The sequence below is a fragment of the Myxocyprinus asiaticus genome, chromosome 12 (assembly GCF_019703515.2).
Source record: "Myxocyprinus asiaticus isolate MX2 ecotype Aquarium Trade chromosome 12, UBuf_Myxa_2, whole genome shotgun sequence".
Taxonomy (NCBI): domain Eukaryota; kingdom Metazoa; phylum Chordata; class Actinopteri; order Cypriniformes; family Catostomidae; genus Myxocyprinus; species Myxocyprinus asiaticus.
Genome location: NC_059355.1, coordinates 47,357,304 through 47,375,390, shown reverse-complemented (window position 1 = coordinate 47,375,390; position 18,087 = coordinate 47,357,304). Strand labels below are relative to the sequence as shown.

Sequence of the window (18,087 nt, the reverse complement as noted above, 5' to 3'; positions counted from 1 at the left end):
AGCAAAAAAAGATACAGAAAAGAGAGGAATGGAAATGCCAGATGGACGGATGGATATGCGCAAACACACACGCACACACACACACACACACACACACACACACACACAATCCATTCCATCAGCACTTAATAAAAGGCTGACGTTTATATCTGTCTTAAAGAAAGATACCACGAGGAGGAGAAGAGAAAAAAAGGGCAGGCTCTTTTTCCCCTGCTAGTAAAGCGCATGCCGTTTTCATATCTCATATCCTTCATTCTGACCCTAGACAGATTAAGTCATTTATATACGAATGACTGTGCCTTTTTTTATTAAAATAAAGTGGACTTTAGGACAGTTTATCAATGGATCTTAAAAAATAAAAAATAAAAAAAAAAGGTTCAAAAACAATTCAAACATGTCATTCTGTACTTCTAAAGAAAGGCAGTCTTTGCAGTCTTTTTAGCATTTACATGTTTCCCCTTGGTCAGCTCTTAAGATCGCTTGGTCTTAATTATCATTTTTATGCAGATGACACCCAGATTTACATCCATTCAAAACCTGGTGATTGTGTGGCTGTCGCCTTTCTTGCATAATGTATTACTGAGATAAAAAAATTGGATGTCTCAAAATTTTCTTTGTCTCAACAGTGACAAGACTGAGGTTATGCTCACTGGTTCACCCCACCAGCTTCGTAAAGCTGGTTCTTTAACCTAAATATGGATGGCTCTGCTCTGGAGTTCAAACAAACTTGAAAAATTTGGGGGTGATACACTATATTGCCTAAAGTATTCGCTCACCCATCCAAATAATTGAATTCAGGTGTTCCAATCACTTCCATGGCCACAGGTGTATAAAATGAAGCACCTAGGCATGCAGACTGCTTCTACAAACATTTGTGAAAGAATGGGCCGCTCTCAGGAGCTCAGTGAATTCCAGCGTGGTACTGTGATAGGATGCCACCTGTGCAACAAGTCCAGTCGTGAAATTTCCTCGCTACTAAATATTCCACAGTCAACTGTCAGTGGTATTATAACAAAGTGGAAGCAATTGGGAATGACAGCAACTCAGCCACGAAGCGGTAGGCCACGTAAAATGACAGAGCGGGGTCAGCGGATGCTGAGGCGCATAGTGCGCAGAGGTCGCCAACTTTCTGCAGAGTCAATCGCTACAGACCTCCAAAGTTCATGTGGCCTTCAGATTAGCTCAAGAACAGTGCATAGAGAGCTTCATGGAATGGGTTTCCATGGCCGAGCAGCTGCATCCAAGCCATACATCACCAAGTGCAATGCAAAGCGTCGGATGCAGTGGTGTAAAGCAGGCCGCCACTGGACTCTAGAGCAGTGGAGACGCGTTCTCTGGAGTGACGAATCACGCTTCTCCATCTGGCAATCTGATGGACGAGTCTGGGTTTGGCGGTTGCCAGGAGAACGGTACTTGTCTGACTGCATTGTGCCAACTGTGAAGTTTGGTGGAGGGGGGATTATGGTGTGGGGTTGTTTTTCAGGAGCTGGGCTTGGCCCCTTAGATCCAGTGAAAGGAACTCTGAATGCTTCAGCATACCAAGAGATTTTGGACAATTCCATGCTCCCAACTTTGTGGGAACAGTTTGGGGATGGCCCCTTCCTGTTCCAACATGACTGCGCACCAGTGCACAAAGCAAGGTCCATAAAGACATGGATGAGCGAGTTTGGTGTGGAAGAACTTGACTGGCCTGCACAGAGTCCTGACCTCAACCCGACAGAGCACCTTTGGGATGAATTAGAGCGAAGACTGCGAGCCAGGCCTTCTCGTCCAACATCAGTGTCTGACCTCATAAATGCGCTTCTGGAAGAATGGTCAAAAATTCCCATAAACACACTCCTAAACCTTGTGGAAAGTCTTCCCAGAAGAGTTGAAGCTGTTATAGCTGCAAAGGGTGGGCTGACGTCATATTAAACCCTATGGATTAAGAATGGGATGTCACTTAAGCTCATATGCGTCTAAAGGCAGATGAGCGAATACTTTTGGCAATATAGTGTATTTGATGCAAATTTAACATTTGATCCTCTTGTCAAGAATACTGTTAAAACATCATTCTTGCATCTCAGAAACATTGCAAGACTGCACCCCATGTTATCTTTCTCGGTGGCTGAAAAACTGATCAACACTTTTGTATTTTCTCATATTTATTATTGCAATGCTTTACTTGTTGTGGTCTCTAAATCTACCTTAAATAAGGTGCTAGAATCTTGACTAGGACCAGGATAAGTGATCACATCACTCCTATCTTGGAGTCCTTGCACTGGCTCCCTGTCAAGTTTCATGTAGACTTTAAAATTGTCATGCTTACCTACAAGTTTTCTGAACTTTTAACCCCCTACACTCCAATGCGTGATCTTTGCTCCTCCAAATCTGTTTTTTAACTGTTCCTCCTACTCGTCTACGTTCTATGGGTGACAGGGCCTTCTGTTCTTTTGCTCCAAAACTGTGGAACTCTCTTCCCTCTGAGGTTAGACATGCTGAATCTTTTAGTATTTTTAAATCTTCTCTCAACTGGCCTGCAGCAGCTGTTGGTGGATTTAAACTTTTTTTACGAAGCAATCACGCAAACTCTTATCGCAAACGGCTGTTTTTAATTTCCAAAGTTCTGTCGCTGTGACAAATATGAGGTCAAATATGATCTAACAGTGATGTTGTCTGGTCAAGATCACCATATATGATGTAACAGGAGGAACAGATCCCATCTCCACCACCGCAGAACATGGACTACTGTTTGTGAAAGGATACGTGAATAAAAATAATGTGAAAATGATGTCTTTGCATTTATTTTGAATGCAGTAAATAATATTGTTCAATCGAAAACAGCTGTTATTAAGTTTTGATATGGAATATGATCATACTGAAGTAAGAATATTATTATTTATTGTGTGTGGGTTAATCATTTAAGCAGTAAAGACACATATGGCATGTCTAGTGGTAGTTTTTATTTTTATATATCACATTTCATAGGCTTTAGAAGCGTGTTAAACATGTGAGAATGTGTATTCATCAAAATGTTACATGTCCGACATAATCATACAGGCTCATTGAAACAAATTTAAACTTGTTTTGCTGATATTTCAGAAAAGAACCCATATACTTTCATCACTGTAAACCATTGATATTCCTTTATAATAACTTTTATTAGCATTAAAATAAATTTGTACATTCTGTTAAGCTTAAATGATTATTTAAACTGCAGTGCTGCCTATTTCCAGCATTGAAATCTGCTGCTCAAAAGAACCCAGAAACGGGGTTTCCTGCGGTGTTATGTCAGAGTAATTTCATCTATAGCCAATGTTAACATGAGCGTGAAACTAACGTAAAAAAACAAAAACAACACAGTGCAATAGCATAAACTGAAAGATTTAAAAGGTTGACTTTATCAAGCAATGTCTCTGTCTGTAGCCTTGGCTTTATTCAGACTGTCAAACCACAAAAAGGCAAAATTGTTACTTAAAGATTGCCTATAGCCTTCTCAATTTATCTTCTAGCCTAGGCTAGTCAGTAATGTATGCCCTTTGATAATGATTTGGGTCAATTTTTATGTAATTGACTGCAAAACTAAGTGAGTAGCGCATCAGAATTTTGAGCAATCATTGGAGTCGGTGTGCATACATTCATAGAAAACAATGATTTCAAATTTTAGGACACAGTGTGTTGTCTGCCAGATGCGTACGGTTTTGAGGCATTTACACATGTTCCTTGAGTACACAGTAGTACTTGAGACACCTGGCTCGCTGGGTCTGGAGAAGTTACTGTCTGTCACATTTTAAATGAACTAGAACTGCCCTTGAACTTTTAAACAGACACCCCCATAGTAATACATCATAGTTGTGTAGAGACAGGTGTGTAAATACAAACCTTTCACTTTTGGTGTACGTGTGTTGTGTGATGGTTGCGAGTGTTTGTGTGAATGTCTGTCTGAAAGGACGGTGTTACGATGGATGTCATCCTGTGTATTGTACGGGACATAATAACCAGGCAACAACCAGATACACAATACATTTGAATACGGCACATCACAATAGAGTCTATTGCATTGGTACTTAGCATTAGCACACTCATCTAATACACCATCTGCTCAAATGGTCAGTTGTCCTCATAAACGGTGATACCAGCCAATCGTTCATGTGGCATCTTTAAAGTTTGGCTCAAGCAAACACATAAATGCCGAGTTGAACAGAGGACGCAAAAAAAAAAAAAAAAAAAGGTCAAATCTTCTGTCTTGACTGCTAAAAAGGCCGGCTTAGTCTAGCATGAATTTCCATGCTGGTTCAGGCTGGTTTGTTCCAGTCAGAAAACTTGGAGGCGGCTTTCAGGCAGAAGATTTAATTTCTGGGACTCATGTTATTGAAACTTAATTTTGACAAAGATGGCGCTATTTCCCCATTAAAGTAGATAGAAGCCAAGATGGCTGCCTTGTGGACTGCCTTGCCTTAAAGGTTTTTTAAATTACTTTTAAGGGCGTTTACCTTTAATTATAGAGAACAGAGAACAAGCAATAGGGACACTGGCACACCAGCATTAAAAACACAACATATACTGGTGACCAGCAGTGCCGTTCTTTTTAGCAGGGAGTTGTTGGCGGCTATCTTCTTGCAATAACATCTATCTCTCTTTCTCCTAAGCACTAGAACCCCGCCTTGCCTTATCCTGCTTGATCTATAGACCTGCTTTTCTATTAGTCTGTTGTCTGCAGACTCTACGGGAGTAGCGTTCACGTTATGTATGTTTCGTGTCACTCAAGTCCCTTAGTCCTCTCCATCTCACCGCATCTGTATCGAATCTCTCCTTTCGAATCTCTGGAGGCCATATCTTTTTCTTCCATTGACTGCTCCCTTTTAGCATTCTCTGACTCAGGGTTTCACTCTGTCTCTCTGTCTGTCTCTCTCTCTCTCTCTCTCTCTCAGTTTTATTGAACTGTTTCCCCGGCTGGCGGGATGCATGCGCTGTCTGCTTGGCGGAGTCCACTAATATTCCTTAATGACGCACCATCTGTCTCTGTCAACAGTCCGCCTTCATGGGCTGATAAGCGGAGCCGTTTCTCTCGCAGACGCCAAACAGCAACGTAAAAAAGTAAAACCTCAAACAAATCTTTATACAAAAAAAAAAAAAAAAAAAAGCCTCAAATATTTATAAAAAAAAAAAAGCCTCAAAAATTAATAAAAAAAAGAAAAAAGAAAAGCCTCAAAACTTTATAAAAAAAATACAAATAAAAAAAAAAAGCCTCAAACCTTTATACAAAAAAAAGAAAAAAAAAAAAGCCTTAAATCTTTATACATAAAAAGACATAAGGTCATTTCTTTCCTGTTCTTTTCATTTTCTATCCTTTTCCTTTCCTTTCCTTAATTTAATTTAATTTCCTGTTCTTTTCATTTTCTATCCTTTTCCTCTCCTCTCCTTTCCTTTCCTTTTCTGTACTTTTCATTTTCTAGGTTTTCCATTCCAATCATTTCCTTTTATTCCCTTTTCTTCTCCTTTCCTTTCCTTTCCTTTCCTTTCCTCTCCTATCCTTCATTTCATTTCCTTTCCTGTCCCATTCTTTTCATTTTCTATCCTTTTCCATTACTTTCATTTCCATTTATTCCCTTTTCCTTTCCTTTCGTTTCGTTTTGTTTCCTTTCCTTTCCTTAATTTTATTTAATTTCCTTTCCCATTCTTTTCATTTTCTTTCCTTTTCCTTTCCTTTCCTTTTCCATACTTTTCATTTTTAGGTTTTCCATTCCAGTCATTTCCTTTTATTCCCTTTTCTTCTCGTTTCCTTTCCTCTCCTATCCTTCATTTCATTTCCTTTCCTGTCCCGTTCTTTTCATTTTCTATCCTTTTCCGTTACTTCAATTTCCATTTATTCCCTTTTCCTTTCCTTTCCTTTCCTTTCCTTTCCTTTCCTTTCATATCATTTCATTTCCAAATCTTTTCATTTTCTATCCTTTTCCGTTCCTTTCCTTTGATTTCCTTTCCCGTTCTTTTCATTTTCTATCCCTTTCATTTCCTTTCCAGTTCTTTTTCATTTTCGATCCTTTTCTGTTAATTTCCTTTCCCATTCTTTTAATTTTCTATCCTTTTCCTTTCTATTCTTTTTCTATCCTTTTCCATTCCTTTCCTTTCTTTTCCTTTCCTTTCCTGTTCTTTTCATTTTCTATCCTTTTCCTTTCTTTTCATTTTCTATCCTTTTCCTTTCTTTTCATTTCCTTTCCTCTCCTTTCCGATCCTTTCCTCAACTTTCCCTCATTCTTTTCATTTTCTATTCTTTCCTTTCAGTTTCTATCCTTTTCCTTTCCTTTCTGTTACTTCAATTTCCTTTTATTCCCTTTTCCTCTCTGCTCTGCTCCTCTCCTCTCTTTCATTTCCTTTCCTGTTCTTTTCATTTTCTAGCTTTTCCTTTTTTCATTTCCTTTTATTCCCCTTTCCTTTCCTTTTCCTTTTCCTTTAATTTTCATACATAATTTGACCTTTATCATTCATCTTACAGTCTTGAATTCAGTGAATTCAGATGGCTGTAGACTTTTTCTGCTGTATCTTTCTCTTGCATTCTCTTTCTGTCACACCATCTGTGTGTTTATACTGACACAGTCTCAGTTTATCATACTGGGACGAGTTATCTTCACTAATGTTCATACTATGTGTGTGTTGGTCTCTCTGTTGGAGAACACAGCACTAGTATTTTGTGTGTGTTTGTTTGAGAATGAGAGTTATTATGTACTTATGTGTGTGTGATGTGTGACTGCCAGTGTGAGCATATTGAATTGGACGGGCTCTTGTGCTGTCTGGTTCAGTGGTGTTAGTGTGTTTGGCCCCGTTCCTCCAGATCTCTTGGCCCCACTCAGACAGCAGCCCCTCTGCCTGCTGTTCCAATTTCCTCCAACTCTTCACATACACACAGACAGACAGACACACACACAGACACACATACACACACACACACACACACAGAGAGAGAAATATGAGCATGTCGGTTTGTTTATGAACCACAGAATCTGGCTGCCAACTTTTTTGAAAGTATATTATGTTCTCCATATTTTGACATTATTTTTTATCCTAAAAGCTTAAGTCCATGAGTCACTGTAGGATTTCACACTTCACTGAATACAAATGGTGACAAAATAAATTTAAACCTGTTGTATTGATAATAGCATACCACATTTCCATTCATTTCGGAATTAGCTATAAATCTAAATACTGCATTGTTTTTCCTTCCCTTTCAAAATAACACAGACATTAAAAAAATCAAAAAGTCAGGATGTGATTATTGTATTGGTTCTAGCCCCTTTGCATTGCCTCATACATAAATGCTTTGAAATGTATACATGTACATAAATACATAATTGTTTTTGCATACATTTTGGCTGTATGGGGATGAAGACATTACATCTTATAAAATAAATAAAAATTAAAAGAAGATATGTCAGATATTAGAAAGTATTAATCGGGTACATTGATATAATTAATATTTCTAAGCATGTCTTATATATATTTATATATAATTTAGATTATTACATTTATTATACCAGCCTTAGGATCTTAATGACCTTGAAAGTCATTCTTCATGCTGTTGTTGACCTTCCTGGCCTGTAGAGGGCCGTTTGTGTTCAGTCAGGTCCATGAATACTCTTCATGGAGGCAGTAGAAGCAGCAATGAAAGTTGTCATGTTTTTGGCTCTGTTTCTGTTTGTCTCTGGCTGAGTCCAGAATGGAATGCTACCATACTACTCTTACTCTTGCCATATCAGTCTATGCCAGAAATAGTAAGAGTAGTATGGAAGTATTCCTTGGGTGCATCCTAAAAAAGATGCTTTAAAAATAAAGCATCGTTATTATTTTTATCATAACATTTGGAGCAATCTATAGAATTTATTCGATAAACAGCAGTATTGAGCAATACGTTTATTTCACTACAGAAAGAGGATGTATAATACTACACAAGGACTTTTGTGAGCGCTTCATATTGGATTATTTGTGAACTGGATTTTTTAAACCACTTTTCCACCATCTGGCCGAACAATTTTTCTTTGCGAAATGAGTTCCGTGCCGATCCAGGCCAGTTGGCATGGTTGTGGTTTATTTTTCCACTGTGGTGCATGATAGCACGTAACAAAATATGTTAGTTGGCGATGGTGTGAGAGGTACAAATTAGAGCCAGTTCGCTATAGAGGATGATCACATATTCTATATTTTAGGACTGCTTTTCTCCAGGTATTTACTCTAAAGCAAAGGAAAGGCATGGCCCATGTCACAAAGAGAGATCAAAGCGGAGGTTTACCATTATTTGCTAAGGGTTTGTGCATGCCACCAGACACAAACACACAGAAAGGTAAAAGTTACCAGACTAGCTAATAAGCACATTTATTGACAAAATATTATAAGAGTAACATAATGATATATTATATGAGATTTAATGAGCTAGCTAACGTAATCTACTTCCCTGAATTAAAAGGTGTGTAGAAAAATAATGTACTATATTAGCATAGCTAAGCCATCATTATAAAATCACAAAGATACACCAAATATATACTGCTTTTTTATTAAATTTTATGAATCTTACAATAGCGAACTTTGCCAGCTACCTAGAAACAAATTAGTTACCTTGCCGTTTTTCAATTTGTCAATCGCGAGTCGCTATGTACTAAAGCCATTCCACCTGCACAGTTAAGCACGGTTAGCTAACTGTGCCGAGAAATCCAGTCTGAGAGCGGTTTGTTATCCGTGAACCTTGCTCAAGTGGAATTGCTACTGGAACTGTTCCTCACTGTGCTTAGAACCATTTGGCCCTATGGAGGAAAAGTGGCTAAATTGTCTGAATAAACCAATTTGCAAAAATGTATCAAACTCCTCATCAGTCCCAACTCCTAAATAAGCCTGAAGGTTTGCAGTTTTACAAGCAAACTGTTTTATAACTTTATGAGATCAGTTTAAAGGCATGTGACTGTGTGCATTCTTTTCAAACAAGTTAATGACTTTTTCAAGGGCTCTATAATTGCATTCCAAAAATAACAAGTATCACAGTTTTACAACTAGGTTACACCAGCCCCCTCTCCCCTCTTCAGTTGCCATCCCATTAGAGACAATAACTTGTTGCAGCCACCAATTCTGTCCCCATTTTCTCAAGTTGATGTAAATCGGTGCTAGTTTCAGCAAATGTCTGGTAACAGAGGAGCATACAGCCTCAAACACGGTGTTACAGAGCACAGCACTAAGTAATAGTCCTGGCAGCCGTACGTTTGCAAACGGCTGTCTTTTTCTTGCCTACAGAGGGAGATTGCAATTGCCGTTTGTCCTCAGCTTGACATAGATGGATTTGTGGGTAGTGGAGTTCCTGGGGTTGAGGGGAGAAGTGGGCATTCCAGGAAGTCAGATTGCTACGGTATGCTGAGTCAGACTGTAAGACCAGACCTGCTCAAATTGCATTAATTTTTAATGTAATTCATTTTGTTGTTGTTTGTGGTGTAACCATCCGGAGACAGTAAAAAGAAAGTCTCACTTTAATAATAAGCAGAAGCGATTTTGTTTAAAAAATATTATTAATATTTGAAAAACTTTTGTCCACCACATCAAAGTCAGATGATGTAACCAGCATGTAGCTAGCCATTCTGTTGTCATGTGACAAAAAAATGTGCCAAGTTTTTTTAATTTTTTTTATCTGATAATAAATATATATATATATATATATATATATATATATATATATATATATAATAATTTTTTGAAAAACAAAACAAAAATATGTACATACATTAATATGCTCAGGTATACATTCTCGTCTACATGTAGGCCCCTACTTATTAGTCGTACATATTGAGCTCGTACATGTATACATATGTGTGTATGTATATACATGTACACACATGAACATACACACATAAAATTAAGCTAAGGCAGTTCCTTCAAAGTTTTAACTATCCTGCTCCAGCAATTCACAGTACCTTTCTTTGTCCCAGTAACTATGTTTCCATCCAAGGTTTTTTCTTGCAACAAAAGGTGTAGCACATCAAAAAGTTTACCGATATAGCTGATGGAAATGCAAATTATCGCTAAAATATCACAAGTGTCAACATAATATTTTTCAGTTTAACTCTAGTGCATAAACTCTATGTCGATACTTCAAATGTCACGAATAACTGGTTTGGAAACACTTTTTGTTGAGAAAATTGGCATTAACACAAAATCGTTAGTCTGTGTTAATCATGACGACAAGGGATACATCCTTGAAAACCGACTTATTGTACGTGAAGCATTACTCGCACTGTTATGGATTGGTCTCAACAGCATACCTGCACAGATCTTCCAGGAGTGCCAACACAAATATCTCGTATCATGCACCTGTCATCGACAAGTGCATGGAGAACAAATGAATGGCCACTGTTTGCGATTAATTTAATCGTGGTAGCCATACATTTATTTATTAAAGTTGCTTTTCCACACCATTCAAAATAATAGACGGCAGTCATGGAATTAGTCCACAATACAAAAAAAATAAAAATAATAATTTCTATGCACAAAGATGTTTTAAATTAAAAATAAATACACAATACTAGGAGAAAAGCTTCAGTGTGCTTGTTTGGAACACTAACATATAGCCCAATTTTAAATCTAACCCTCTTTACCACGGATCACATTTGCGGAGCTTCTTCAGAAAATATAAATTGCATTATGACGCTAAAATTAATTTTAGATGACAATCAAGTTCAGTTGGTCGTTAAAAGTTGCTGGAAAAATATGCGGGACATAATGCAGTTGTGATAGCAATGCTTTAGATTAGATGATTGTTCAAAATAGCCTACTGAATATCAGGAATATATCATATGTAAACCCTGATATTACACCGCATCAGTTTTTATTTAATAGCTGTGCACACAGCATGTACACATTGATGGATGGTCCTTATACTAAGACCGAAAGTTCCCCCACTACTTGGTGCAGGTTGCCAGCTTGAACAGGGCCGTGACGATTCGCTTTCGGAACCGGTGGCAACCTGCGATAGATGCAACATCAGGACCGATGTTACAGTCCTATCAGAAGGGCAACAACTGCCTTTTGATTGCAGTTCCTCCTCTTCTGATTGCATTTATTTGTGAAATTAAAATGACAGTAAGCTGGCTAATTTCAATGAATTGTCTCAATACTCTCCCCATTTTACAAAGACTTCAGGGAAAAAAATTAGGGACATCTGGGAGGCGAAGGGTACACAATTAGCGATATACACACATTTCTGTATGGAACCGGCTTAAGGGCAGATTTCTTTTGCGAAACCAAAATGTGTGGTTTTTTTAAGCATGACGTCACCAAGCACACCATTTTTATCGATGAAAGGCCATTTGAATGGAAACAGGTAGAAGATGGCAAATTTCACAAAACATTTTTTACACATTTTCACTTTGTCGATAACAAAACAGCACAAAAAGTGCAAGGAAACAAGGTTATTGAGCCTTGCTGTACTGTGTTCTAGGCAGGCTATATTGTAAAACAAGAACAATCAATATCTGTTCATGTTAGTATCTGGAGCAATCCATGATTGCAGAATAGTTTTTTAGCAGCAGTAAAGCCTGACATCAGCAATCTTTATATTTTGACATTTTTATTGAAAAGTAAGAATAGTAGTTTAGTAGTGAAAAGTAGTTTGTTTGTTTTTTGAAAGTGCTACAAATGCTTTTAAAAGATGTATGAAACCAACATGGCCACAAATATTACAGGTCTACGAACTTGATGTGTGTGTTTTAAACTAGATCATTTTTATCATCTCTGAAAACCTTATTTGTCAATGACCCGTCTGTGCAACACTTTTAAAGAAAAATTAATAAAAGAAAAAAAATTGGACAGAGTGAAAGCCTCAGTCACCATTCTCTTACACTGCATCTTTTTTTTCCATACAATGAAAGTGAATAGTAACTGAGGCTGACATTCAGCCTAATATCTCCCTTTATGTTCAGGTTTGACACGTTTTTGTTTATTTCCTTTTTTGTGTGTGTGATGACATTGCTTTTTTAAAGACCCTTTTGAAATCAGAATTTGACTTCTGGGGCTTTTCATCCATATCTGTTAGCTATGAGTCCATCTATATGCTAGTTTACAAAACTTGACAAAATTACATTTTAGTAGATTTGAAATGTACAGTTCTTCTCTTCCGGCAACACTGGCCTTGAATATTGATGATGCCTGGGTCATTTGTGTGTCTTCGGTTGCGATTAGTGAAACATTATTCGAAGAGAAATTATATTGATTTTGAACGTTGTCATTTTGTGCCTGACCTTTGACCTTTGCCCTTCGCAGATTTATAGCGAGAAGAGAAGTCAGTTTGATGTGGAGCGAAACACGCCCAAGCAGCTGGTGGAGAAAGTGGCAGGGGACATCGCCAAACTGCTCAACAGGAAACGCAAAGCTCTTGAGGTAGGATAAACATCAAGAAATACTAACATGTTATGTTGATGGACACAAACTCTCTCTTCTCAGCGGCGTCGAGCCGGTGGTGATTTTTGTTTAAAACTCATCATTATAAAAGGGGAATCTATCCACCATCTCCTTTAATCAGAAAAAAATGGATTTCTAAAAAAAAAAAAAAAAAATCAATGCCTGTTCTCTGTTATCCTGCTTAACTAAGCAGGTAATGAGTTTGTCTTCCTGCAGTCTGCTGTCTCTTCAAATCCACAGGATGCCAACACAGCCACACATAAGACACTCCAAGTGTTTAAAGCTATGTATTTTTTTCCATTTACTAAAAAGTACTATGGTTTTGTGGACACAGTACAATGGAAATACCATATTTTATGGACATGCACCATGGTATTCTTTAAAGTATAGTGGGGTACAATGCAAATGTTATGGTAAATGAATTCAGTTCCATAGTATACACTACCAGACAAAAATTAGGACACACTTGACTGAATTTATATTTCTCCTGATCTTTAAAAGCTTTTGATCTAAAGGCTTATGCTCAAATGCTATAAATTAGTTTGTAAACAGTTATAAAGTGTGCCTACAATTTGATTTACAAAACTAAAATCTTTAAATTGGACCGGATAGTCAAGGAAACCAAATAAGTGTCCAGCATACAGTGCATCCGGAAAGTATTCACAGCGCTTCACTTTTTCCACATTTTGTTATGTTACAGCCTTATTCCAGAATGGATTAAATTCATTATTTTCCTCAATTCTGCAAACAATACCCCATAATGACAACGTGAAAGTAGTTTGTTTGAAATCTTTGGAAATTTATATTAAAAAAAAACAAAAAAAAACCACACATGTACATAAGTATTCACAACCTTTGCTCAATACTTTGTTGAAGCACCTTTGGCACCAATTACAGCCTCAAGTCTTTTTGAGTATGATGCTACAAGCTTGGCACACCTATTTTTGGGCAGTTTTTCAGATCTCTCCAGAGATGTTCAATCGGGTTCAAGTCTGGGCTCTGGCTGGGCCACTCAAGGACATTCACGGAGTTGTCCCGGAGCCACTCCTTTGTTATCTTGGCTGTGTGCTTAGGGTCGTTGTCCTATTGGAAGATGAACCTTCACCCCAGTCTGAGGTCCAGAGCGCTCTGGAGCAGGTTTTCATCAAGGATGTCTCTGTACATTGCTGCATTCATCTTTCCCTCGATCCTGACAAGTCTCCCAGTTCCTGCCACTGAAAAACATCCCCACAGCATGATGCTGCCACCACCATGCTTCACTGTAGGGATGATATTGGCCAGGTGATGAGAGGTGCCTGGTTTCCTCCAGACATGACGCAGGCCAAAGAGCTCAATCTTTGTTTCATCAGACCAGAGAATTGTTTCTCATGGTCTGAGAGTCCTTCAGGTGCCTTTTGGCAAACTCTTACTGAGGAGTGGCTTCCGTCTGGTCACTCTACCATACAGGCCTGATTGGTGGAGTGCTGCAGAGATGGTTGTTCTCCTGAAAGGTTCTCCTCTCTCCACAGAGAAATGCTGGAGCTCTGTCAGAGTGACCATCGGGTTCTTAGTCACCTCCCTGACTAAGGCCCTTCTCCCCCGATCGCTCAGTTTGGCTGGGCGGCCAGCTCTAGGAAGAGTCCTGGTGGTTCCAAACTTCTTCCATTTACGGATGATGGAGGCCACGGTGCTCATTGGGACCTTCAATGCTGCAGAAATTTTTCTGTACCCTTCCCCAGATCTGTGCTTTATACAATCCTGTCTCGGAGGTCTACAGACAATTCCTTGGACTTCGTGGCTTGGTTTGTGCTCTGACATGCACTGTTAACTGTAAGACCTTATATAGACAGGTGTGTGCCTTTCCAAATCATGTCCAGTCAACTGAATTTACCACAGGTGGACTCCAATCAAGTTGTAGAAACATCTCAAGGATGATCAGTGGAAACAGGATGCACCTGAGCTCAATTTTGAGTGTCATGGCAAAGGTTGTGAATACTTATGTACATGTGATTTTTTTTATTTTTAATACATTTGCAAAGATTTCAAACAAACTTCTTTCATGTTGTCATTATGGGTTATTGTTTGTAGAATTTTGAGGAAAATAATGAATTTAATCCATTTTGGAATAAGGCTGTTACATAACAAAATGTGGAAAAAGTGAAGTGCTGTGAATACTTTCCGGATGCACTGTATATGGGAACTCCTTAAATACAGTTTCAAAAGCATCTGAGGATGCACCTCATGAAGCTGGTTGAGAGATTGAGAGTGTGCAGAGTTGGAATCTGGACAAAGGCTGGCGACTTTGAAGACATTTGTTTTTTTATTATTTGTTTGGTCACTACATAATTCTCAAACTTGTATTTGTGTTATTTCATAGACTTGATGAATGTACTACTAATATAAAATTTTGAAAATAGTAATAATAAAGACTGATTAGGTATGCCCAAACTTTTGATGGATTGAAATACAATGGTAAAACCATCTGATACCATCGCTGTACAATGCTTTGGTTTGAGTTGAGCTGTTTAAAGGCAGTTTGAAGTGCATTTTGATGATTGCCCATGAAAAATGAGTGTTGATTGAGCTTCAGAAATGAGCCATGTGTTTGGTGAGTGTAGAGATCTTAAGTGCAGTTGTAGATGTTTTGACGCAGTGGTTCCTCTTGAATAAAAGTACCATATGAACACCGCCTGAGGACTTTCACTGGGAGACACTCGGAATTTCTTATCATAAATTGTTTTTGGGTGAGATTAGCTGAGATGCTGTAGATGCTGTAATGTGGTGCATTCTGAGTCATGCCATGCAGGCATTTAACAGGAGACTCAAAATGATTCTGTTCCAAACCCAGAGAGCTGCCTCGCTGTATTCTTTCTATCTAGGCAGCTACCTTCTAAGGCAGCATTCTAACCGCAAAAGACAGTTAAAAAGATCTGTAGTGGGCAATGGTACAATGATGGTATCTGATTGCAATACAATGACACATTAGGTATTTACCATGGTTTTACTGGTATATGGTACTGTATGTGGGTCAGTCATTTTTTTTTTTTTTTTTTCAAATCTATTGTCATTCAAAAACACATTAAAAATGCAATTCACACAAAACAATCAATTGAATACACATTTACTATAATGAACGTATATATTTATATATATATAAATGTAGTTTCCTTTTCTTTTCTGGGGCTTTAAGTAAAAAATGTTGGTGTAACCGTCTGAAGATGGTTGAAAAAGTCTGATTAAAAAGCTCATTAAAAGCTGACATTTTTGTAAAAAAAAAAAAAAAAGAAAAAAAAAAGAAAGTTGGCTTATGTAGGGTCAAAATCAGTAACAGTCAGTATCTGGTGTGGCCACCAGCTGCATTAAATACAGCAGTGCATCTCCTCCTTATGGACTGCACCACATTTGCCAGTTCGTGATTTGAGATGTTACCCCACTCTTCCACCAAGGCACTTGCAATTTCCCTGACATTTCTGGGGGGAATGGCCCTAGCCCTCACCCTCCGATCCAGCAGATCCCAGACGTGCTCAATGGGATTGAGATAACATTCCTGTCTTGCAGGAAATCATGCACTGAATGAGCAGTATGGGTAGTGGCATTGTCATGCTGGAGGGTCATATCAGGATGAGCCTGCAGGAAGGGTACCACATGAGGGAGGAGGATGTCTTCCCTGTAACGCACAGCATTGAGATTACCTGCAATGACAACAAGCTCAGTCCGATGATGATGTGACACACCGCCCCAGACCATGACAGACCCTCCACCTCCAAATCAATCCCGCTCCAGAGTACAGGCCTTGTTGTAACACTCATTCCTTCGACGATAAATGCAAGTCCGACCATCTCCCCTGGTGAGACAAAACTGCGACTCATCAGTAAAGAGCACTTTTTGCCAGTCCTGTCTGGTCCAGCGAAGGTGGATTTGTGCCCATAGGCGACGTTGTTGCCGGTAATGTCTGGTAAGGACCTGCCTTACAACAGGCCTACAATCCCTCAGTCCAGCCTCTCTCAGCCTATTGCGGACAGTCTGAGCACTGATGGAGGGATTGTGCGTTCCTGGTGTAACTCGGGCAGTTGTTGTTGCCATCCTGTACCTGTCCCGCAGGTGTGATATTTGGATGTACCGATCCTGTGCAGGGGATGTTACACGTGGTCTGCCACTGCGAGGATGATCAGCTGTCCTTCCTGTCTCCCTGTAGCGCTGTCTTAGGTGTTTCACAGTACGGACATTGCAATTTATTGCCCTGGCCACATCTGCAGTCCTCATGCCTCCATGCAGCTTACCTAAAGTACGTTCACGCAGATGAGCAGGGACCCTGAGCATCTTCTTTTGGTGTTTTTCAGAGTCAGTAGAAAGGTCTCTTTAGTGTCCTGAATTTTTTATAACTGTGACCTTAATTGCCTACCATCTGTAAGCTGTTAGTGTCTTAATGACCATTCCACAGGTGCATCTGTAAAGTTATTTGGATTTTTACAAAATTCTCTTTAAAATACAGTGTCCTGAAAAAGGGACGTTTCTTTTTTGCTGAGTTTACATAGTACACACAAAAATTTATTGAAATAGTTCATAGTGTTAATGATAGCAATAATAGTGCATTTATGATTAGAACTATAATATCAGTTTCTTTTCAAAAATATATTCAATATTTCTCTTGACTCTGCCCAACGTCTTGGTTAAAAATATTCCCTGAGAATAACAGAACAATGCTGGTCAAAACAAGGTGTTTTGTTAGGAAGCATTGTCTTGTTGTCTACTGTTTGGAACATTCTTTGCGTCAGCTGCAGGTGCTAGCTTGCTAGGCAGCTTACTAGAGTTTGAAACAGAGCTGATGTTTAAGTGTTTTGGAAATGAGTTTGTTCACCACAAAGCGGCAGTGCTTGGAGTGTCTTTCTTGAATGAACTGCTAAAGATAGGACCGGCTGCAATCAGGGCCAGCAGTGTGCTGGTGACTAGACCCAACCATCAACCAAACCCCAACAGACACTAACAACTGAGAGAAAGAGGGCGAGAGAGAGAGAGAGAAAATGAGCCCAGAATGAGAACGGCCCTTCAGGCATCAGGAAATGCGAGGAAATTAAGTTCTGAAATCATTGATTTGAAAATGAGCTGCAGACGGGAGAAATTGCGAGGCAAGAGAGAAGGGTGTAGGATGTAGTATGTAGGACAAGGTAAAGCAAGAGAGAAGGAAGAGGAACTCTTGTAAGCTCATGATAAAGGCTTGGAGGGAATGATTTTTGACATCGTTTAATGAAGAAAAGTCTAAAATTGTGAGACTTTAATTATCAGGTATGCAAACTACTCACCTTTCAGCTAAAGTCACCTTTTCTTAATCTAATCTGCCCAGAATTTTTGGTAAGATTTTCTACATTTTCCTTATTAAAATCACTTGAAAGGGCAACTTTCAGCTTAAACACTTAAAAAACATTTTAATACCTGCTATGACTTTCTCATCCCTGATTATGATTCATGACTGTTCGATCAACTGAATTAGAGTGTTTGAATGTCAATTATCTGCAGTCTCATCATTTTTGGGGGCCACTAGCCAGCTGGTATTCTACTTTGGGGGACAGTTGAACCATTAAAGTCAATGTTAACAACACAAAGTACAGTTATTGGCCCAGTTATAAAAATCAGTTTTTTTTTAGTACTTGCTACTAGAAACGTAGGTTTCGAAAGTGTCATTTTGACCAAAATAAACTTGCTATCCTT

At 38.7% G+C, this 18,087-nt stretch overlaps 2 protein-coding genes across 2 annotated transcripts in view; one reads left to right on the top strand and one right to left on the bottom strand.

Annotated features, from left to right (window-relative positions):
• LOC127448953 (voltage-dependent calcium channel subunit alpha-2/delta-2-like) overlaps window positions 1-18,087 on the top strand; it is a 282,297-nt gene that overhangs the window by 68,292 nt on the left and 195,918 nt on the right. The window contains exon 3 of the mRNA XM_051711950.1: window positions 12,265-12,381. Within this exon, the coding sequence (XP_051567910.1) occupies window positions 12,265-12,381 (117 nt within the window). The remainder of the gene's footprint in view (window positions 1-12,264; window positions 12,382-18,087) is intronic.
• LOC127448973 (uncharacterized) overlaps window positions 794-18,087 on the bottom strand; it is a 222,445-nt gene continuing 205,151 nt past the window's right edge. The window contains exon 2 of the mRNA XM_051711993.1: window positions 794-1,788. Within this exon, the coding sequence (XP_051567953.1) occupies window positions 1,206-1,788 (583 nt within the window). The 3' untranslated portion in view covers window positions 794-1,205. The remainder of the gene's footprint in view (window positions 1,789-18,087) is intronic.